General features: G+C 37.1%; 2 protein-coding genes across 2 annotated transcripts; both read left to right on the top strand.

The window, feature by feature from the left end:
• The first annotated feature begins 277 nt into the window (after positions 1-277).
• LOC105056492 (protein NRT1/ PTR FAMILY 8.3) lies at positions 278-13,779 on the top strand. Its single transcript, XM_010938709.3, has 5 exons — positions 278-574; positions 10,715-10,820; positions 10,906-11,123; positions 11,256-11,812; positions 12,743-13,779. The coding sequence occupies exons 1-5, from the start codon at positions 515-517 to the stop codon at positions 13,563-13,565; spliced, it is 1,764 nt and encodes a 587-aa protein (XP_010937011.1). The 5' UTR covers positions 278-514; the 3' UTR covers positions 13,566-13,779.
• Positions 13,780-18,492: 4,713 nt separating this feature from the next.
• LOC105056491 (protein NRT1/ PTR FAMILY 8.3) lies at positions 18,493-24,046 on the top strand. Its single transcript, XM_010938708.4, has 5 exons — positions 18,493-18,874; positions 19,632-19,737; positions 19,846-20,063; positions 20,303-20,856; positions 21,786-24,046. The coding sequence occupies exons 1-5, from the start codon at positions 18,806-18,808 to the stop codon at positions 22,606-22,608; spliced, it is 1,770 nt and encodes a 589-aa protein (XP_010937010.1). The 5' UTR covers positions 18,493-18,805; the 3' UTR covers positions 22,609-24,046.
• The last annotated feature ends 204 nt before the right edge of the window (positions 24,047-24,250 follow it).

The raw sequence follows: 24,250 nt of genomic DNA, 5'->3' as shown, positions 1-24,250 counted from the left end.
ATTATTTTATAATATTTATGATGGGCTAATTTTACTTCCTCTCGTTCTCTCATGCCGCCCAGTGAAAATCATCTTGGATACAACTAATTATGCAATCAAGGGATTTTTTATTTAACAAAAAAAATAAAAATCATGCATGTGCGTGATGGATAGAGGAAGAGCCCCTCCCCCTCTCTCTCTCTCTCTCTATATATATATATAAGATAATTAAAATATTCTTAACAGATAAATGTATAAACTATTTATATAAATGTTGATATTATAGAGGTTATGTACGGAAAAACGATTGGCTAAAGGCTGCCCTCTACTTTTTAACTGTGGATGCTCGGTCTTCAATCTGCTCTCACCCCGTCAGCGGAAGAATACCACTCCCAGCTTGGTCGGGTCTACCACGCCGTCCTTCCCGGCGAGCTAGTCTCTCGATGATTAACTCGTTATTACAAAATCCCTTCGAATCCCTAATTCACTAGCCTTTTATTGCGTAATCTCCCCTCTCTCTTTCGGCTTTCGATCCATGGGATCTCAGGAGGAAGATCAGCGATCGCTCTTGGAAGACGGCCTCCTATCGGAAGAGGTCTGCTTTTTCCTTTATAGCTTTAAATTCCGATGAAAATTTTGTCGTATCTATCTTCCGTCTATGGCTCCTTGATTATTCGCCGATTTAGGAAGTTCTGTGCTGGGTTTATTTCTTTTATTAATGATTATTTCGTGTGAATCTGGAGACGATCGCTATTATTGTAAGAAATTGTGTTTAAGCTATTGAGTTATGTCCGTCTTTCAGATTTTTTTGGATTTCTGATGGAGTTGGGTAAATAATTCCTCTCCAATTTGGGTGTGGCATGATTTATTTGGTCGTGCTTTGACGTGAAGCCTTGGAAAAATTAGATCCTTATAAGAACATGTTCCATATCCCTTGAAAAATGAGATTAGATTATCTAATCTCCATCAGCCGATAGGGGGAAAACACAAATTGAAAAGAAATCAGGAAACTTGCGATCGCAATGCTAAAGGTCTGTAGGCGTCAAGAATAATTGAGCAAAGTAACTACTAAGTGCCTTCTGTTAGATAATTGGAAGCGGTGACTAGGGAATTCTATTAGATGCTGAAAGAATAGTGTCCTACAAACCAATCGTATAAACGATGCGATGGGATTTTTCTTTATAATTTTTCAACTTATGTAATGACATTACTTATTTATGAAATAAATGAGCTATTAATTCATCGTTATAACTACATCTTATTGTGTTTAAGATTATGATGAGCTTTATAGATTAGAATAATGATTTTAGGGCCATGAAGAATTCATGTACGTGAATTCTAAAATCCTAAAATCCTAATTTAAAGCATTCCTTATCGTAGAAACATTGAATTGGGGATCAATTTTTCGGATAGATCAGTACATTCTATGTATGCTCGATAGAGAGGATGGTTGATTTCACAAGCCACTTGTGTGGGACACTAATACAAAAATGTAGATGCTTATTAGAGAATGAGTTCACTGAATTGACTCGCTGATAAAGAACATCTTATGGAGTCTTACTTGCATGTCAAAAGATAATTCTCTAAGTGGGAGTTGTGCAAGTGATTCTTAAACCTGCGACCATCATAGAATCTTGTACATATGAATCCATATTTTGGTTCATACCCAGGTATGACATAAAGACATGTATGGAATGTTCTAGATATGGTGGAATGTGTATGGAGGTTGTGAATCGATCAACAAGAAATCGATCACTCCTAGTAAGAGGAGATGTCATCTTATGCATTCTCATCTCTAGATGATTTAGAAAGTCTTTGACCAAAGCAGGATGAAAATTAGAAAGAGTTTCTAATGCTTCATCATTGGAGTCATTACTGATTGATGGAGAATCGATATGAATATATGTTTGAGTTTGACATGATTCCATATTCATGAACATATTCGAGATGCAGAATGATCGAGGGATTGAATTACACGATAACTTGTCACTGAAGTGTGTATTTAGTATTTTCACAAAATTCTACATCTTCTGAATAGTCATGATACGTTGCTAGACATCGATCTTGACTTGTAGATTTAATTGAATTAAAGTATTTAATTTGATCTTCAATTAGAAAGAGTTATAATTGCTAAACTCGGATTGGCATGATTTGGACCTTAATCGATTAGAAAGATTCTAATCAAATTAGATCAATCTGCATTTGGACCTACTGTTGGCTAGATGTGGAATCCAATGGATCACACATATAAAGAAATTGATCAAGGACCCATTTGATATAGTTGATTAGAATTTTGGATTCAATCGGGTTGTCGGTAAGCATGCTAGCACGTGTGGCAAATCCTAGCTCCTTGTGTGATCAGATTTGATCACTTGCTTTTTGGCTAACCTAATTTGGTGAGTACTTGGATTAAGTCAAGCCACCTAGAGGTAGCCCAAAATAGGGTGCCTAATGTTTTATCCACATTTTTTGGTTAGAGTCCCTGAGGCTTGGGACTCTTGGCACTAAACAAGATGAGGGGCGCATGCCCTCATTCTTTTTGGTGTGCAGAAGGACTAGAGTCCTGCTTTTCATCTCTGACCCATGTGGCATCTTGATCAGACCCTTAACCTCCTTGGCACATATTTTAAAGGATGAATAAGGCTTTGCATGGGCATGGGACGTTCGATTTTTTCTTGGCGCATGTGGTGATCTGCTGATCACACGAAGAGGCACTTGAGAAGTCCTTCTGCTTTGGGCAAAAGGAGGCACCTCTTGTCCTCTTATCAGGAGTTTTGAATTCAGATTCAAGTGCCCTTGCCACATGGCAATTTATGGGTTTATTTAAATTCAGAAGAGATGCTATTTGCATCTCTTTCTGATGCGCGTGCGAGGGAGGGAATGAACCGACGTATCGAGTCTGATGAGTCCTTCTGTTTGAAGACTCAGATTTCTGATATGTTATCATGATATGGTGATTCATGTGAGGTGTGACTTCTCATCTGGTGCACCCTCTCATCCTATTTAAAGGGGGCGGCAGATAGATCATTCATTCAATTCTTACAAGCCTTGTCCACTCCCTCTCTCCTCTTACAACTCTAGTTTCTTTAGAACAAGATTTGTTCTTTTAAGACAAGCCTATTCCTATTAGGACAGAGTTTAAGAGGTCCTAAAGAAGGAGATCAAAGTTAGAAGGAGATTCTGATCGAGTTCTAGGGGCTAGAATTCTTGAAGCAAAGTGTAGGAGTGCTGTCCTTGGATCAATTTCTGTATGGATCACCATTGGAGGGCAAACACTTGGATGCCTAGTGGAAATTGGAATAAGCGTTATAGGTATTCTCATAATCCTGCTTATTTAATTTATACTTTGATTGATGTTATCAAGGGATCCTGGGCATTAGGGTTTCGGCTCGTTGGATGTTTTGAATGAAAAATTTTAAACACCTCGACCTTTCGCTGCACCATCCGAAATCCTACAGTGGTACCAGAGCCTCCTTGATTAATACAATCAAAGGATAGTATGTTGGTATGATTTAAGATTTGAGAATTTTTTATTAAGTTCAATACGGACGATGAGATGAGTCCGATTAAACATTCAAATCCTAGTCAATCTTAGAGATATATTTAGATGCATTACTTCAAATTATGATTGTCATGATTTAAGTATGATTATGCATCATTATGAAATATGCAAAGTAGGATGTGCATAAGATCATAAAGCTCTTCTAAAAATTATATTAAGTCGTAGTGATGGAAACCAAAAACAAACCGAGTTCGACGGTGATTGATTGATTGGTGTCTAAATATTTCAAAAACGGTGGTTGTTTAATTAAGACCGTTGCAAAAGCACGGAGAGCCTCCCACCAATCTTATACTTAACTGTCCAATTGGGTTAATTCAGCCTGAATTTGGGATGTTTAGTGTTAAGATCGTGTTAAGATCACTACATAAGCCTTCCTTCATGCTAAGCCAATACCCAGTCATGAATTGTAGTAGGTCTATTATACTATCCACAAGGCTTATTATGGGGATTGATGTGGGGTTGTCTTAGTGCATAAGAGATGCTTATGGCATATTTGAATATGTTGCTTTGTTGTGCTATCCACAAGACCAGCATTTATTCAGATATGATCGTATGAAAATGAAGGATCTGACTTAACTAAACCATTATAGTTTGTTGTGCTATCCACAAGGCTATAAATATTTTAAAGGTAAGGCTTTGTTGAGAATTGCATAAGACAATTGGAAAGAGTTTTCTATTTTTGAACTCATTGGGGTTTGTTGTGCTATCCACAAGACTTCTTTGAGGAATTAGGATCTCAATCCCACTAAGGGATCCGATTAGGATTTCTCGCTTACCATAGGTGAGGGCTATGGTATCTGATAAAATAGTGAAAGACATGACTAGATAGAAGACCTCATCTAGTTATACATGTCATCATGAGTGGTCTGCTTATACCATTATTTTTAATGCATGTGAATTAAATATCTGCATCATGGTATCTTCACTCTTATTGCATGGCATTCTTGATGCTAATAAGTTGACCGATTCGAACAATATGGATTGGTTGAGGAATTTGCGAATAGTATTCGCACAGAAGAAGATCTCCTATTTTCTGGATATTTTTGATTCAGATCCAATCAGTGATGATGCTTTCAAAAAGAAGGCAAAGAATGTCTCCGCAAAAATTATCTATTATTATTATGACGAGGTGGAACATTGGAAGAAGAATTGTAAGAGTTATCTTGCAAGCTTGAAGTATGGTGCAAGTGTTGCACAGAAAAGTATGTATATGATACATACTACCTTTTCATTGAGTGCTTCAGCCAGTGATTCTTGGATATTGAATACCGCATGTGGTTCCCACATCTATAATTTATTGCAAGGACTACAGAGAATCAAAGGGCTGAAGAAAGGTGACTTCAAGCTTTTCGATGTGAGTGGAGAGTCCATTCATGTCGAGACTGTAGGAACCTACCAGCTGAACTTGCTGTCGGACAAAATTCTGGAATTAGAAGAATGCTACTATATGCCTAAGATCATTAAAAATATTATTTCTGTACCTCTGTTACTAAAATAAGATTTTGAAATAAAGATAATGGGCAATGGTTGCTCCATGTATCATTCTAATAAATTCTATGGCAGTGGCTATATAGTTGAAAATCTTCTGATTATTGCACTCAATAAAAATGTCCTTCATATTCATAGAAATATGAAAAGAAAGAGAGAACATATAAATATTATATATCTCTGGCATTGCTGTCTTGGTCATATCAGTGAGTCAAGGATAAATAAGTTATACAAAGAAGAGTTCTTTGACTCCTGTGATTATGAATCATTAGAAACTTGTGAATCTTGTCTCATAGATAAAATGATCAAAGCTCCATTCATTGGATATGGAGAGAGGGCAAGAGAGTTGTTAGCTCTGGTATATTCAGATATATGTGGACCGATGACAACTCAAGCCAGAGGAGGATATTCCTACTGTATCATCTTCACGGATGATCTATTGAGGTTTGGATATGTGTTCTTGATGAAATACAAATCGAAAGTCTTTAATAAATTAAAGGAGTATCAAAGTATGGTCGAGAAACAAATTGAAAGAAATATCAAAGTTTTTTGATTTGATTGAGGAGGAGAATATTTATCCAGTGAATTTCTTGATCATCTCAAGGATAAAGATATTCTCTTTGAATGGACTCCTTATACATCACAGTTAAATGGTGTAGCGGAAAAAAGGAATCATACTCTATTGGATATGGTGTAGTCCATGATATGCTTCATGGATCTTTCAATATCTTTCTGGAGATATCCTAGAAATTGACGCATATATTTTGAATAGGGTGCCTTCAAAGTCTGTTGTTAACACTCCATATGAGATAAAAAAGAAGGAAGCCTAATCTTAAATATCTTAAGATCTGGGGCTGTCCTACTTATGTCAGGAATATTTTTGGACATAAGCTAAGTGCTGGATCAGACAAGTATAGGTTTATAGGATTTTCTAAGAAAATTAAAGGATACTACTTCTACCATCCTACTGAACAAAAGATGTTTGTTAGTAGGTAATGCTACTTTTTTGAAAAAAGAATTTATCCAAGGAGGTAATAGGAGGAATGTTGAATTTAGGAAAGTTCAAGATCTACAAACCATTTCAGAAATATTTATGGTTCGACCACAAAGAGATCCTCAACCAGAAGTACCCAAGGATAAGGTACATTCACTATACACACCTCTTCGAAGGTCAGATAAAGTGCGACAGGTATCTCTAAGATATGGTTTTGTCATTGGGAATGACAAGGAGATCAACATCATTGAGGATCATGATCTGCTGACCTATTCGGAAGCTGTCATGAGTAGAGACTTTGATAGGTGGTTAGAGGCCACGAAATCCGAGATGGACTCTATGTATACCAATCAAGTGTGGACTTTAGTTGATGCATCTGAGGGTGTAACCCCAATAGGGTGTAAGTGGATCTTCAAGAAGAAGATCGGAGCAGATGGTCAAGTTGAACCCTACCAAGGTTAGGTTGGTGGTGAAGGATTTCAGGTAAAGGTAAAAAATTGATTATGATAAAATCTTCTTACTAGAGGCTATGCTCAAATTCATTCAGATTTTGCTTGCTATAGCTGCATATTACGACTATGAAATCTGACAGATGGATATCAAGATCGCTTTCCTCAATAGTAATCTTGAAGAAGAGGTCTATATGACTCAATCAGAGGGATTTATCTCTAGTGGGAGAGCAAATCAAGTATGCAGACTGAAGAAATCAATCTATGGATTGAAGCAAGCTTCGAAGAGTTGGAACATCCATTTTGATATGATAGTCAAAGAGTTTGGTTTCATCAAAAATGAGGATGAACCATGTGTGTATAAGAAGACAAGTGAGAGTACTAATATCTTCTTAGTTCTGTATGTCAATAACATACTATTCATTGAGAATGATATCCCAATGTTGTAATCGGTCAAGACTTGGCTATCAAATAAGTTTTTCATGAAAAACTTGGATGAAGCATGCTGTATACTGGATATAAAGATGTATAAAGATAGATCCAAGAGGATGCTAGGCTTATCCCTGTCTCGGTACATAGATCTTGTGTTGAAAAAGTTCAACATGGAGGCAAGTAAAAGAGGTTACTTGCCTGTGAGTCATGGCATATGTCTCTCCAAGAAAATATCCTAACACACCTAAGGAAAGAAAGAGAATGTGTGAAATTCCTTATGCTTCGGTTATGGGATCGATCATATACACCATCTTATGTACCTGGCTTGATGTAGCTTATGTTTTAGGCATAACTAGTAGGTTTCAGACTGATCCAGGAAAGGATCATTGAAAAACTGTGAAAAATATTCTTAAATACCTAAGAACGACTAAAGATGTTTTTTTATAATTTGGTCGATCAAAATTGAAACTAGAAGGATATACAGACTCTAATTTTTAATCTGATCCGGATGATAGCTAATTTATATCAGACTATGTGTTTATCCTGAATGGAGGAGCAGTGAGTTGGAAATGTTTCAAGCAACATACTGTAGCTGACTCTATTATAGAGCTAGAATACATTGCTATTAGTGAAGCTGTTGGATGAAAAAATTCATCACAGAATTGGGTGTGGTTCCTGAGATAGAACGGTCTGTGCCAATTTAATGTGATAACACTGGGATCGTTGCTCAAACTAAGGAATCTAGGTTTCATTATAAACCCAAGCACATTTTCAGATGCTTCCATCTCATTCATAAAATTGTCGAAAGACAAGATATGGTAATACGAGTCGATACTAAGAACAATATAGCGGATCCATTCACTAAGGTCATATCGCAGCAGCTGTTGGATCACCATCTCGATTGTATGTGATTAAGATACAAAGGCGATTGACTTTAGTGCAAGTGGAAGACTGAAAGAATAGTGTCCTACAAGCCAATCACAGGAGTGATGCGATGGGATTTTTTTTTGTAATCTTCCAACTTATGTAATGACATTATTTATTTATGAAATAAATGAGGCATTGATTTATCATTATAGCTGCATCGTATTGTATTTAAGATTATGATGAACCCTATAGATTAGGACAATGGTTTTAGGGCCATGAAGAGTTCATACCTATGAAACCTAAAATTCTAATCTAAAATATTTCTGATCGTAGGAATATTGAGTCGGAGATCAATGTTCTGGATAGACCGGCACATTCTATGTATGCTCGATGAAAAGGATAGCTGATTTCGCAAGCCACTTGTGTGGGATATTAATACAAGAATATGGATGCTCATTAGGGAATGAGTTCACTGAATTGATTCATCGATAGAGAATATCTTATGGAGCCTTACTTACATATTAAAAGATGGTTCTTTAAGTGGGAGTTGTGCAAGTGATCCTTAGACCTGAGACCATCATGAAATCTTGTGCACGTGAATTCATGTTTTAGTTCATATCCAGGCATGACATAAAAACATGTATGGGATATTCTGGATATGGTGGAATATGTATGGAGGTTGTGAGTCGGTCAATAAGAAATCGATCACTCCTAGTAAGAGAAGATGTCATCCTATGCATTCTAATCTCTAGATGACTCAGAAGTCTTTAGCTAAAGCAGGATGAAACATTAGAAACTCGATGAAGATTAGAAAGAGTTTCTAATGCTTCATCATTGGAGTCATCATTGATTGATGGAGAATCGATATGAATATGTGTTTGAGTTTGACATGATTCCATATTCATGAATATATTCGAGATGCGGAATGATCGAGGTATTGAATTGCACGATAACATACCACTAAAGGATGTATTTGGTATTTTTACTAAATTTCATATCTTCTGGATAGTCATGATACGGTGCTAGACGTCCATCTTGATTTGTAGGTTTAATTGAATTAAAGTATTTAATTCGATCTTCAATTAGAAAGAGTTTTAATTGCTGAACTCGAATCGGCACGGTTTGGATCTTAATCGATTAGAAAGGTTCTAATCAAATTAGGTCAACCTGTATCTGGACCTACTACTGGTTAGATGTGAAACTCAATAGGTCACACACATAAAGGAATTGATCAAGGATCCATTTGATATGGTTGATTGAAATTTTGAATTCAATCGGATTACCAATAAGCATGCTAGCATGTGTGACAAATCCTAGCTTTTTGTGTGATCAGATTTGATCACTTGCTTTTTGGCTAACCTAATTTGGTGAGTACTTGGATTAGGTCAAGCAACCTGGAGGCGGTCCAAAATGGGGCGCCTAATGCCTTATCCACATTTTTTGGTTAAAGACCCAAGGGTTGGGACTCTTGGTGCTAAAAAAGAAGAGGGGCGCATGCCCTCATTCTTTTTGGCATGCAGAAGGACCAGAATGCTTTTGCTTTGGGTCTCTGACCTATGTGGCATCTTGATCAGATCCTTAACCTCCTTGGCACATATTTTAAAGGATGAATAAGGCTTTGAATGGGCGTGGGACGTTTGGTTTTTTCTTGGCACGTGCGGTGATCTGCTGATCACGCGAAGAGGTGCTTGAGAAGTCCTACTTTGGGCAGAAGGAGGCACCTCTTATCCTCTTATCAGGAGTTTTGAATTCAAATTCAAGTGCCCTCACCACATGGCAATTTATGGGTTTATCTGAATTCAGAAGAGATGCCATTTGCATCTCTTTCTGACGTGCACGCGAGGGAGGGAATGAATCGACGTATCAAGTCTGACGAGTCCTTCTGTTTGAAGACTCTCAAATTTCTGATATGTTATCAAGATATGGCAATTCATTTGAGGTGTGACTTCTCATCTGGTGCCCCCTCTCAACTTAGTTAAAGGGGGCGGCCATTGGATCATTCATTCGATTCCTACAAGCCTTATCCACTCCCTCTCTCCTTCTCTTAAAACTCTAGTTCCTTTAGAACAAGGTTTGTTCTTTTAAGACAAGCCTATTCCTATTAGGACAAAGGGTTTAAGAGGTCCTAAAGAAAGAGATCAAAGCCAGAAAGAGGTTCTAAAAGGTTCAAACTCACGTCTGGAGGCGGGTCTAATCGGTTGAATGCTTGTTGAGTTCTAGGAACTAGAACTCTTGAAGCAAGGTGTAGAAGGAGTGCTGTCCTTAGATCGATTCCTATGTGGATCATCGTTAGAGGGCGAACACTTGGACACCTAGTGAAAATTATAATAAGCGTTACAGTTATTCTTCTAATCCTGCTTATTTAACTCATGCTTTGATTGATATTATCAAGAGATCCTGAAAATTAGGGTTTTGATGTGCTGGGTGTTTTGAATGAAAAATTTTAAACACCTAGACCTTCCGCTGAGCTATCCGGAATCCCATAGATGCAACTGCTCATAAGTTCCTATTACTGATTTATGGATGGTAGGTTTTATGTGCTCTAACTCAAATAGTCCTTGAATGTCTCCCCTCCACAGTACTTAACCTGTCTGATAAAAGTGTCATAGCCAGGTAATTTGTTACCTGGGATTATTTTTCATTTAGCTGTTTTCATAGCCTTCGCTTAAAGCTTGAGCTTAATAGTTCTTGACTTGGGAAAATTTGTTTTTGATCAAAACATCAATTAGAAGTTGTCATCAGAATGAAGGTTTGGGTTGCCATTGCAAAGTCTAAATCTCGCTTTTTATCTGATTTCGGTTACACAATTGAGATTATAAATGCTAATTCATTTTGTTATGCTAGTTGATGGGGCTTTTTTAAAATTCACATACCTTCTAGTTTCTGATTATTTAAAACTTTATAAAATTCCATCACATTGGATATCTGTTGTTTGATATGTAGAATCGAAATAACGGACCGTACACAGGAGATGGATCAGTTGACATACATGGACATCCTGTAGTGAAGAATGGCACAGGCAATTGGAGAGCGTGCCCTTTCATCTTAGGTATTAACATTACTTGATATGTTTAGCCCATCATATATCAGCTAGGCATCATCGCTGCGCTCAAGGTTCTATAACCAAATCACAGGGACTGAATGTTGTGAACGTTTGGCCTACTACGGAATAGCAACCAATCTTGTCACTTACCTCACCGGAAAACTACATGAAGGAAATGTCTCTGCTGCAAGAAATGTCACCACTTGGCAAGGAACTTGCTACATCACCCCCTTGATTGGAGCAATATTGGCAGATGCATACTGGGGAAGGTACTGGACTATAGCAGTCTTCTCAACAATATACTTTATTGTAAGTACAAGTACTTTTTCTCTCGTTTCTTTCTTGTAATCGTGTGTTTGGTTGCTCTGCTTGTGACTTATGATCTGTTTTTTCCATCTTATCTAATTCGGGAAATTAATAATGCTACTGTTTTGGGTGTAGGGAATGGGTACATTGACTCTTTCGGCATCGGTTCCTGGCTTTAGGCCTTCATCCTGTGTGAAATCTGTTTGCCCAGAAGCAAATCCAGCTCAATATGCTATTTTCTTTCTTGGTCTTTATCTGATTGCATTAGGGACTGGAGGAATCAAACCTTGTGTCTCTTCCTTTGGTGCTGATCAATTTGATGACACCGATTCAGCAGAGAGAGTGAAGAAAGGGTCCTTCTTTAATTGGTTTTATTTCTCTGTGAATATTGGTGCTCTCATATCCAGCAGTTTTCTTGTGTGGGTGCAAGACAACTATGGGTGGGGTTTGGGCTTTGGTATTCCTACATTGTTCATGGCCCTAGCCATTATAAGTTTTTTCTCAGGCACCACACTCTATAGATTTCAAAAACCAGGGGGAAGCCCTATTACAAGAGTGTGCCAGGTGGCTGTAGCTTCTCTTCGTAAATGGAAGTTAGATGTCCCTTATGATAGTTCTCTCCTATATGAACTACCAGAAAAAACATCAGCAATTGAAGGGAGTAGAAAATTGGAGCACACTGACGAACTTAAGTACGTCTCTTAACTTCCTTTATATCTCAATATATTTAATTGTTGAATTAATATTGAGTCAAGTCCTTAAGTAATTCTGCTACTCAGGCTGGACTTGCATCTGTAGACTTGCAATTGGCTGATTGGAAAACATTGCGGATGAAATTTTGGTTGCAAATCGTCAAGAGATTCTCTGGCAATCTCTGTGTTACTTTTGAGAACCCATAATCTGTCAAAAATGGTCAGTCTTAGAATTCAGTTATCTATCATATCATAAGAGGACAGCATCAAAGTAAATTATAAAACTAGGTTATAACCGGAAGAATTTATTGAAATCGTTTCAAAAGATTAACAGAATAAGTTAATTTTTGTAACTCCATGGTGAATAGTGTTCAGTCAAATTGTTCATTATTTTTGCTTTGGTACGTTCTAAACGTGTTTGCATCTCCAGTTTTCATATGCTATGTACTTGATATTATAAATTCATGACTTTTCAACAGAAAGATGTATTCACTTAGTACTGTGTAAATTTCCAATTTTTTCTTCAGTCTGTATATTACTGTTATCTTGCCATTGGAAATTAACTAAGAGTGGACTGATTTACTTGGTTTTATTATTTGATAGATATCAAACATGTATTTATCTTGATAATATATTATCAACTAAGGTCTAAAAACAAAACATATGTCCTTTTCTGTTCCAGTCAAATCAAATCATGAAGTTCAAGTAACAGATCCTTATGTCCACTAAAAACTGATGATTATTGTCAACCGCCCGAAATGGTGTGAGTTATGACTTTTTCTTGATATATAAAACATTTTTAATACCTAATACTTTCTTTAGTTATTGTATGCTTTTTGGTAGCTAGGTTTTTATATACAGTAATTCCTCTGCTGTTTCTGCCTGATAATGCATGTTGAACTGCTAAATATTCATAAACTTGTACCGCAGGTTTCTTGACAAGGCTGCTACTGTGTCAGATCTTGATTTGAAGACTGAAAGTTTCTCCAATCCCTGGAGGCTCTGCACAGTCACTCAGGTGGAAGAACTGAAGATACTTGTACGGATGTTCCCCATCTGGGCCACTACCATTGTTTTTTCGGCAGTCTATGCACAGATTTCCACCATGTTTGTGGAACAAGGGATGGTTCTAGATACAACGATTGGCTCATTCACCATTCCCCCTGCATCTCTAGCAACCTTTGATGTGATCAGTGTTATCGTATGGGTTCCAGTCTATGATAGGATTCTTGTTCCAATAGTAAGGAGGTTCACGGGCAAGGAGAGAGGTTTTTCAGAACTACAGAGGATGGGCATTGGATTGTTCATATCGATTTTAGCCATGACAGCAGCAGCACTGGTGGAGATAAAACGTTTGGACATTGTGAGGGCTGAGCATTTGGAGCACCAAGAAGTGGCAGTTCCATTGAGCATTTTCTGGCAGATACCTCAATACTTCTTGGTTGGAGCAGCAGAAGTATTTACATTCATTGGGCAGCTTGAGTTTTTCTATGATCAGTCTCCTGATGCCATGCGAAGTCTCTGTAGTGCGCTTTCACTTCTCACAACCGCACTGGGGAACTACCTAAGCTCTCTGATTCTGACAATTGTGACATATATAACAACTCGAGGAGGAAAGACTGGATGGATTCCTGACAACTTAAATGAAGGGCATCTTGATTATTTCTTCTGGCTTTTAGCTGGACTCAGTTTTCTGAACTTTCTGGTTTATGCTTTCTGCGCAATTAAATATAAAAGCAAGAAGGCTTCTTGAGTTCCAACTTGAATGTTTGTTCCAATGTAATCTCAGAACATTCTCTAGCCTGGTGTACAGTTGTTATGTCATTCATGGTTCCATCAAATCCTTTAGTGTTGTAGTAGCATATTTCCTTTATATGCTTTGGTTGAGACAGTTGTACTTATGTAATTAACATGTAATAGAAAATAATAACTCTCTCACAAGAAAAATAATAATTTGGTATTTCTTCCATGGTGTCTCTGTTGGGATCTCTGGGAGTATGTGCGATGTGGCAGTGGATCATCAGTGTGGCATATCTTATGTTAACACATCAGAAGTAGGTTGGCAGTTGGCCTGTGGGCAGAATTGCTGACTGGTATTCTGGTGGTGGTATCTTCGAGCCTTCTGTCTGGCACTGAAGAAGGTTGAAAGCATGCTTTAAACCCCTAAGGGAAAAAAAACATAGATTTGTGCTTGGTTGTAGGACAATGTTATCTTTAACTGGAAGCATAGAAATCTCAGCATCTGACCGCTCCCATTTTTATTTTGTTAACTGAGTTTAGGTTGCAAATGATATGAAAATTCTTGCTGCATTGAAGTCTTCTAGTGGCGAGCTTTGCTAAGCTAGTTTTTGGGATGCCAAGGGGTTGGGGTCGGCAGGTTCTATGAACCAGTTTGGCTTCAGATAAGGTGTGGCTGAATGATCTCTTGCTCTTTCCTTTTAATAAAGCATATTCTTTCTCTGTTCAATTCAATCCAACCATATAAAGGCAAAAATAAATCCATCTCATTAAAATATTATTTTCAATAAATGAAATCTTTGAGTAATGATTGTTCTGCAAGGGGAAAATACGGCTAGTTTTGCTACTTTAAAATACGTATTGTTCCTTTCTACAAGACTCGGATGTTTTTTGGTCCGATGGAAATGCCTTTTGCTCTTGCCACACTGATGTATCTATTTATACTTTTGATCTAGTGATCAAATATATACACTTACATAACAACTTATAAAGCTTTATCCATATTAGTACTTCTAGTTATACATATATAATAATACTTCTATTTATACATACATACGTACAAGTGTTTAGTATTCATAATTTAATGCTTTTAGTATATACTGGATGTATAAACTTTTGAAAGCATGGATTATTTAGCTTTGATTATCTCTTAAAGATACAATTAACATTTAATATTTGATCGGTACCCATACCTGATCCCCAGCTGACTCGATGGCAGCCCTAAAAATCATGCTCAACAATCTTCCGCAAATCTTTACCAAAAAGAAAAAAAAAATCTTCTGCAGATCTTTTTAAAAAAACTTCCGTACGCATGTTGAAGTTTGACTTTTATATATATATATATTTTTTCCTTCTCTTCTCGAGGCTAGCCTTGCTTTCAAAGTTCCTGTCGGTTTGCACAAAAAAAAAAAAAAAGTTCTTGTCGGTTCTACCAAAAAAATATATAAAAAAAAATTCTTGTCGGTTGCTTGTTCGTTTCGGAATGCCTTCTGATGGGACAAATTACGTCGGTGGAGGAGGCGCCTGAAGGCACAATATTCTAAACATCGACCATCTGATCTTGATCGAGCGATCGGGAATCCACTCATCGGATACGGGACTATGTTTCAGATTGACACGTGAGGACGTGCTCAAAAACGTTCTATGCGAACGAAAATCCGTATAAAAATATTACGCGAACAAGTGCTAGCAGGAAAACATGATAACGGTCACTGCAGGCGGGTGCATATATTAGCAGGATTTTTGTTACCTTTTTTTTTTTATTAAGAATTTTTATTTCACTTTGAACAAAGGTGAATCTTTAAAATCCCGTTTTGTGCAAAATATTATGTGCATATAAGTTATCAAGAGATCACTTCATCGGTCACCCCGAGGCAAATATTAAGCATTGTTATTGTCCATAATAGTTCTGGATCCCTTCTAAATATGCCACGAGGTATCAACACAGGACAGCTTCCTGAGTAGACTGTTTGGCTCCTGAATTCTTTCGACTCCGTTCCACTGATGTTGGATGTATGCTATGACACCAAAACCAGGCATAGGGAAAGATGGGGTAATGCAGAGAAGGAAATGCCAGTTGCCCAGCCTCCCACCCCAGGCACAGAGCAAACAGGAGGGAGGGATCTAAAGTTACAAAAATAACATGAGCTAGAGCTGACAATGACTTGGCACCTTTTCCAACTAACAGGTATAGTAGGAACAGCAACAGTTAGCAGTGACTTGGCGATAGATTTGGATCCTGAAGCAACGAAGGGCCAGCGACAGTCCACTTGAGACCTGTTAAGCAGCAGTTGAGGCTTGAGAAAAACTGTAGCATTTAATAACGGGCCCCAGCTGCTCCAATCAACTGGGACTTGTCCGTATCGTGGTAGACCATAAAAGTAGTAGAAATCCAAATTTCCTTTTTACAAGCAGTGAGAAAATTTGGATGTTTGTGACAGCTGCTAAGTGGATCATAAATATTGCATCTGAGCATGGAAGGCCACTTGGTGGTGAAGCGGAAACCATACTTGCGAACTCTGCTTCTAGAAACCTGAGTCAAATAAGCACTGTGGTCAAGTAGGGGCTGTAAAAATTATAAAATTTTCAACCGCTTGAAATGCTGACATATCAGCGAGTAAAAGTTTTTACTTGTGAAATTCGATAAATACAAATTTACGCATGTAAGAATGTTTGATAGGATAATTTGTTTTACCGGAACAAGTATTTGGTATATGTGATTCGCATGGAAAAAGGGAATGTCCAGACATGGATGAAATGGAACTCTACATCGAGGTATAAGCGGTTTTCAAAAAAGAATATAGTATATAATGGGTTTTTCTATGGTATTTTTTTTATAATATTTATTGTAAAAGATAAAGAATTGTACCACCACCAGATCCACCATTCTCCTCCTTTTTCTATATTTTATTATTTTTTTAAATAATAATATTTTATTATTTTTCAATCTTTTATAATTTTTTTCTTGCCCTGCATCTCCTCGTTATATCTGCCGCTATCCCCCTCCTCCTTCACCCCCATCTCTTTCACTCGGGCCACTCGTTGAGTTTTAGATTGTTGGAATCAGAACTAAAAGATGGCATGATTAGATCTAGAGGAGGCGGTCAAGGCAAGGGGAGAGAGATGGCCGGAGCAATGCAGTCAAGGCAGTGGGGAGGGGCGGGGTTTGATCAGAGACAATCAAGATACGTAGCAAGGAGAGAGGCAATGGTGGCAATCAGAGGTAAAGAAGAAAAGAAAAGGGTCAGATGGGGCTTGATCAGACCAGCCAACAAAGGAGAAGTGGAGCGTGAAGCGGAGCTTGATTGTCGATCGAAGATCGAGGAGGTAGCAGAAAGAAGTAGTCGCAGTGGTTAAAGAAGAAAATGAAGGAGCGGAGGTGGGCAGAGGTTGATCGCTGGTAGGAGATTGAGAGTAAAGTGGTTGAGGTGGTGAGAGAGGGGCGAGGCTTGATCAGTGGTTGTCGAAACAATGAGGGGAGGGAAGGTTGCAACAGCCAGAGATGAAGGAGAAAAAATCAGAAAAAGAGAAAGAAAGAAAAGAAGCAGTTTCAAAAATAAATAATTTTTAAAAATATCTCTAAATTTTTAATTATTTTCAACACCAACTAAGTAAGGTTGAAATCGGATCGAATGCAGATCGGATATCACCATATTTATATCCATATTTATTTCATCTGACGAACATAAATATGGATACGGATATTATTGGGATGCAAAAATTCATATCCATATTTGTTTTAAACAGAAATGGATAAAATTCGGATATTGAAATTATAGATATAATTACAGATATTACCTAGATAATTAAACTTTATGATTACAGAATCAAAAATATTATTAAATAGATGATAAATCAAGTTAATAATATATTTATATGGTTGAATATTTTTTAAAAAAATTAATAATTATTATATAAAATTATATGTAGATTTGAATATTTGGATACAGATCGGATAGTTGTCTATCCATATCATTTTTTTTTATGAATATGGATACGGATACGAATATATATTAGTCAGATTCTCAAATTTCTATCCATATTCGGATCGATTTGGATACGAAAATGAATCTGAATGGATAATATTCATACCACTTTTACCCCAGTATCAAGTGAATTTTTCATTTTCAAATCACTTCTACAATTTGAATAATTTACTATACCAACCAAGTATATGGTTGGTTAAAATTGATTGTGAATAGATAAATCAATGCTATCTATTTTGAATTGGACAATCCAAAAAAATTAATAATAAAAAAATTAAAAAAAAAAATTGGAGCACTATAGCAAAATTTAGTATATAATACAACTGGATTAAGGAAATTAAGATCATGCAATCGATATCTTATAAAAAAAATTGCCGCTACTCTCCCAGTCAGTTTCTTGCGTGTGTAACTGTGATGAATTAATTGGTGGCAGGTGATTATCATGTGATGGTGGTACCCATCGTTAGACATTGCGTCAAGCAACATTAGATGAGAAAGGAACAGGGGAAAAAATGGTACTAGATGGTATTTTGGATGTAAAGAACTACTTTCACTACCACTTTTGGCTGTAGTTGACCATCTCTACAGCCGGACAACTATTGTTTCCAAACGTTTGGTTGTGGTTGACCATCTCCACAGCCGGACAACTATTGTCTCTGCGTGAGACTCACTGTGCAAGGAGACTTCCTCTCGCAACTGGATTGTTTTTCCTAACCAGATTTATTAATAACAGAAGAAACAAAAAAAACTTTTTAATTTCATGGATCCAACCAATCCCAAAGATTAAACTCATGACACTTCTCTTTCCCAACTCTCACCAACATTGAAGTAAGCAGACTCAAAAATATATCAAACTTAATAATAATAATAATATTTTCGGACTTATGCCATATCATCGGTCGACATCAAACTCCTTTTCTTGCGCCCTCTCTCCCCCGCCCTGTCTCTCTACAACCACCCTGTTGCTTGGATAGAGAAATTTAGCGTTTAAGGGTCTCGCGGAGGCCACCAACTACGGTGCGTTGTCGCCTCAGAAGAACTCCAAATACGAGAAGAAGTCTCGGCCTTTTTTCTCTTGATGCCATGCCCATCGCATTTCCCCATTTCCTGTGCCAACCTCCAGAAGAGGGAAGGAGAAGAACAGCAGATGCAATGCTGTTGGTCACTTATCAGCGGTTGCTGACACTTTAACTCCCTCCCATCACCAGTCTCTTCCTTCTCTTCGGCTCAGACGGGTCCTTCGTCTGCTTGATCGTTACTTGGATTCATCATGGCATCGATGGAGGTGGTGGAAGTGGACGAGAGATTGCTGTGGGAATCGGAAGAGCCCATCTCCGAGGTCTCCTTCCCTCTCTCACTCTGGTCGTTTTTGTTTATTGTTATCATCTAAACATTTGATTTATTCTCTGCAGGAAGAGGAGAAAAATGTTAGCTTTGAGGCTTCATACTGTGTTTTGCGCTATTCTAATCATGATTTAAATTTATGATTTTTACGACGTTATAACAAACGTTATATATCGGTGTCAGAGGAATCTTTCAAGTTGTATGCAACAAAAACAAATATCTAAATAAGGCCATTTTTCATATCTTCGGTGTTCACTGATTAAAACAGTATGTGTATTTTTTTTAAAAAAATTAATACAGATAATGACATTTCAGTATGTTGGCAGTGTAAAATTTTATTAATTAGTTCGGGGGTAATTGCAGGGATGTCATAGTGATCTTTATGGAGGTCAAACAATGGATTATTGAGAAATTGAGGCTTTCAGCATGTGAATTTTGAAAGGATGTGCATATTTAAGAAAAAGAAGTTGAAACTGATGTTGTAAATGATTTAGTTTTAGAAATAATAAATCAAAGAATGATTGGCTTGGATATTCGAAAATAATAAACTAAGTTAAAGTTCAAAAGTTGAGGATGGTCTCTGAAATTATCTTAACCGAAGTTACAACTTTCCTTTCCGTTTACCTTTTGAAATTTTGTTTGATATAAAATGTTAGCTATATGATCCAAGAAGGGAACTTTATGCTCTTTAACCATTTCTGGAAGAATCAAGTCATTGTAATTTCTATGGAATTCATTATTTGATCCTGTAGAATGGAGGTGATGGACCATACACGGGGGATGGATCAGTTGACATCAAAGGCAATCCTATCTTGAAGCACCACACAGGAAATTGGAAAGCTTGCTTCTTCATCCTGGGTAATAGCTGACAATCTTCATTCTTTCTATTAGCCACAAGCTTTATTACAGGGACTGATACATATGGCACACAAAGTTTTACTGAACAAAATCAAATACCTATTACAGGGACTGAATTCTGTGAACGGTTGGCATATTTTGGAATAGAAAAAAATCTAGTGACTTTTCTCACAACAAAGCTACATGAAGGTAATGTTTCTGCAGCAAGAAATGTTACTACTTGGGAAGGCACATGTAATCTTTTACCCCTAGTTGGTGCTGTGCTAGCAGACTCATACTGGGGAAGATATTGGACAATAGCAGCTTTTCTGGCTGTTTACCTCGTTGTAAGCATAACAGTTGCTTAATTCATAACTACCTATACATCGATATTATCCTCTTTTGTCTAGTTGATTCATAAATGGTATTTAAGAGATATGCTTGACTTCAGCATTTTTCTGATCCTATGCGTTACCCATCTACTTTGTCTTCCTTTGCATAAGACTTGTGATTTTCTGTTAATTTTTTTGTTGCTTTCATCTTCTATATGTTGTTTATTGAACAATAATTTGTTTTTGTACAATAGGGAATGGTTATTTTAACACTTACAGCATCAGTTTCTGCACTTACGCCTCCTGCCTGTGTTGGGTTTGTTTGCTCAGAAGCAATCTCAGCTCATGTGCTATCCTTTTTGGGTCTTTATCTAATTGCATTAGGGAGTGGTGGCATCAGACCTTGTGTTTCATTGTTTGGAGCTGACCAGTTTGATGATACCAATCCTCTGGAGAAAGTGAAAAGAGGCTCTTTCTTCAATTGGCTTTCTTTCTCTGGAAGCTTTGGTTCTTTCATATCAGCCACGTATGTTGTTTGGGTTCAAGATAGTTATGGGTGGGGCTTGGGATTTGGCATTTGTGCCCTATCCATGGGTTTAGCTGTTGGTAGTTTTTTCTTGGGCTCTGTATTTTATAGATTTCAACAACCCAGAGGAAGCCCTCTTACAAGAGTGTGCCAAGTCATTGTTGCATCTCTTCGCAAGTGGAATATAGATATTCCTCATAATGGTTCTCTCCTTTATGAGCTACCTGGTGAAACCTCAGCTATCAAAGGAAGCCGGAAACTGGAGCACACTGCTGAATTCAAGTACTTCTCTGACTTCTGTATTGCACAAATGCATATCAGTTGATATATTCTTAGATTTGTATAACACACATAGAGAATTTGAGTGCTAGAATAGTGGATCTGTTCTGTTCATTATATCCTTTAGATATTAGTATTATGATGGGATGTCATCTCAAAACTCAATGCAGGTTGTCATCTCTAGATACATTCACTAGCGACAGCCAATAGGCTGGAGTCAACATGTAAACAAACTAAAGTGAAGTATGCCAGAACATGCTTGAACTCTAGAACCTAAAGTATTTGAATGCAACAAGCTCAATATTAAGAGCCTGAATTCCAATAGAGAGTTTAAATTTATAATTTTAGCTAATCTTGGTTTTTCAATGTCAATCTAATGGTTGAAATGATTATCAATTCATATTTCATAAATATTCGTCCATTAGATTGAAATAGACACTGAATAAATACATTCAGATAATAGATTTTATAATTAAAAAAAAAAGTCAACTTCTACAGACGTAACTCGCACACATGTGCGCACACATGACAATGTTTTTGGTTACTTGTTTATGGCTTGTAAGCTTTTGAACTTGCTACCATTTGGCTTATATGTTTCTTAGTGCTGTGGATCATTATCTGTGCTACCACATGTTGCATTTTGATGCATGGGCCAAATTAATGTTGCTTGTTTATGACCAATTTGATGCACTCCAACACATAGTATTCTTTAAGCATATTTAAATGTTTTAGATTATGATTCGGTCTGAGTCTTCAACTTACAAGTTCTATCTTTAATTTTGCACTAATAGGAGACAGGCTAGAATTTTTCCAATTGGATTCTCTCTCATCTCATCTCTCTCTCTCTCTCTCTATTGAACTTTTCATTCTCATTTATTTACTCCTAAGAATGATTGTGTCATGTTATTACATGTCTAACATACACTGTGCAGGTTCTTTGATAAGGCTGCCACTACATCAAACACTGATGATAAGTGCAAAAACCTTCATAATCCTTGGAGGCTCTGTACTGTAACACAGGTGGAAGAACTGAAGATAGTTCTTAGGATGCTCCCAATACTGGCAGCTGGCATAATATTCTATGCTGCCAATGCACAAGTATCTTCCATGTTTTTGGAGCAGGGGATGTTTCTTGACAAAAGCATTGGTTCTTTCAATATCCCTCCTGCCTCTTTATCAACTTTTGTTGTCATCAGCATCCTCATATGGATCCCAATTTACGATATCATTCTTGAACCTTCTGCAAGGAGGTTCACTGGCAAGGAGAGAGGCTTTTCACATCTGCAACGGATTGGAATTGGTTTGTTCATATCTATACTATCGATGGTAGCGGCAGCTTTGGTAGAGGGAAAGAGGTTAGAGATTGCAAAGGCTGTTGGTTTAGAACATCAGGAGGTTCCAGTGCCAATGAGTATTCTGTGGCAAATTCCGCAATATTTCTTGATAGGTGCTGCTGAAGTTTTTACTATAATTGGGCATGTTGAGTTTTTTTATGACCAATCCCCAGATGCCATGAGAAGTCTATGCACTGCTCTTTATCTTGTAACAGTTTCACTGGGGAACTACTTAAGTTCATTGGTTCTGAGCATTCTGACCTCCATAACGACACAAGGTGGAAAACCTGGATGGATTCCAGATAACTTGAATGAAGGGCATCTTGATTATTTCTTTTGGTTTATAGCTGGACTCAGCTTCTTGAACCTGTTGGTTTTTGTTTATTGCGCTATGAGGTATCAGTACAAGCAAGCCTTTTGAGCTTGATCTGGATGATGGTTGGCCCTTGAAACCTTACAAATGGGTTTCAGTGATCTGGGAGTATATGCCATAAACAATATTTGGTGTTTAACTAGCAATGCTGCTTCTCTGCTTTTGATGTCTATTGTACGGTTTTTCCAAAAACCTGCATGTTGAAATAATCAGACATATGCTCATTTGCTTGTATGATTCTATCATCTTGTTGCATATGATACTGAATACTGACAATGAGTAGGTGGTCTTTTTGTGATATTTCTGATCATGTTTTTGGTTATTGCAATGACCCAAAGTAATTGAAAAGCTTAATGTTGGGTTGTAGATCCTGATACGCCCATAATGGGTGGTCCAGTACCCAACATGGGAGGGAAAGTTTGGTTGTGGAGAATAACTGCACCTAGCAGTTACTCACGTTTGGTTATCAAAAATGAGATATAACTTCCCAAGTCAAAAACTGATAAAATGAGAAGAAAAAACATAGAAACACTACTCTCTCTCTCTCCCTCTTAATCTCCTCTCTCAATCATTCAATTTTCTGTAAAACATAAGAAAGGATTTAGGGTGTGGAATTGATAGATTTGCGTTCGTCATTTCAATCGGGAACCAGTAATCGCAAGCTAGGTTTGGATTCTCGGTGCTACAGGAGGTAAGTAGCCAAATTCCCACATTGGTATCAGAGCATGAAGGCTTGTTTTTTTGGTTTAAACATGATTCTTATGGCAATTTGGAATTGATTGATGATTGGAGGCATGAAAACCCATTGTTTTTGAATTTTTTCGTGCTTATTGAAGTGCTTAATTTAAGACTATTTTACTCTGTTCATATGTTTTCCAATGCACGATTTTATGTGTCAATCTTGTAATTGGTATGATTAACTTTAATTTGACACCTTATTTGCATTATTTGGATGCATATTGAGTAAAATATGGACTCCCAAAGTTAGGTACTTAATTCTGGAAACCTGAAATCTGTATGTGTTTAGTTAACAAGCAGCCTACTTTGGGTCTTCTTTTCTTTGTGAAAATATTATCATATGTGACGAATTTTTATACCATTTTACAGATGTATGTTAAGCTTCGATTTGGCAGATCATATGCTTATTTTTGTTAAGGATTGAGAGAGTTACGACTCTCCAAAGTTGACCCATAAAATCTGTCATTTCTGGACGCAATATTTTCCAGTTTTAATTTACTGCCTTTGAGACTTAAATTTATTATGATAATGCATGTTTTGGCCTATGCAACTTATGTCTTTATAAAGTAGACATGTAAAGCTTCAGAATGATATTTGATTTGCGCAATCTAGACTAGAAACCAATGAGATATAAGGGTTCAATGCAGGCCACTTGATAATACACACTGCTGCCACCTTTGGGATCCAGAAAATGCTACTTTGGGTTGATTAAAATAAGTTTTTAATCATTGTTTGTATATTTTGTATATACTAACAGTCTCAGTATTTGTTATAGAAAAAAAAATTAATATAACCTTAATGAAAACACTTATAGTAGCTAGAACTCAAGCACAAAGACAAAGGCTTCAGATGAATCTTGTGTCTCTGATGGATGTTGTCATGAATCCCAATACTCGTGAGGATGATATGGATTGACTTCTGAATCCTATCATCTACCTGCATCATAGGATTC

Source organism: Elaeis guineensis, chromosome 13 (genome assembly GCF_000442705.2).
Source record: "Elaeis guineensis isolate ETL-2024a chromosome 13, EG11, whole genome shotgun sequence".
In the NCBI taxonomy this organism is placed as follows: Eukaryota; Viridiplantae; Streptophyta; class Magnoliopsida; order Arecales; family Arecaceae; genus Elaeis; species Elaeis guineensis.
Note: the sequence above shows the minus strand (reverse complement) of the source record. Positions and strands in the feature narration are given on the sequence as shown.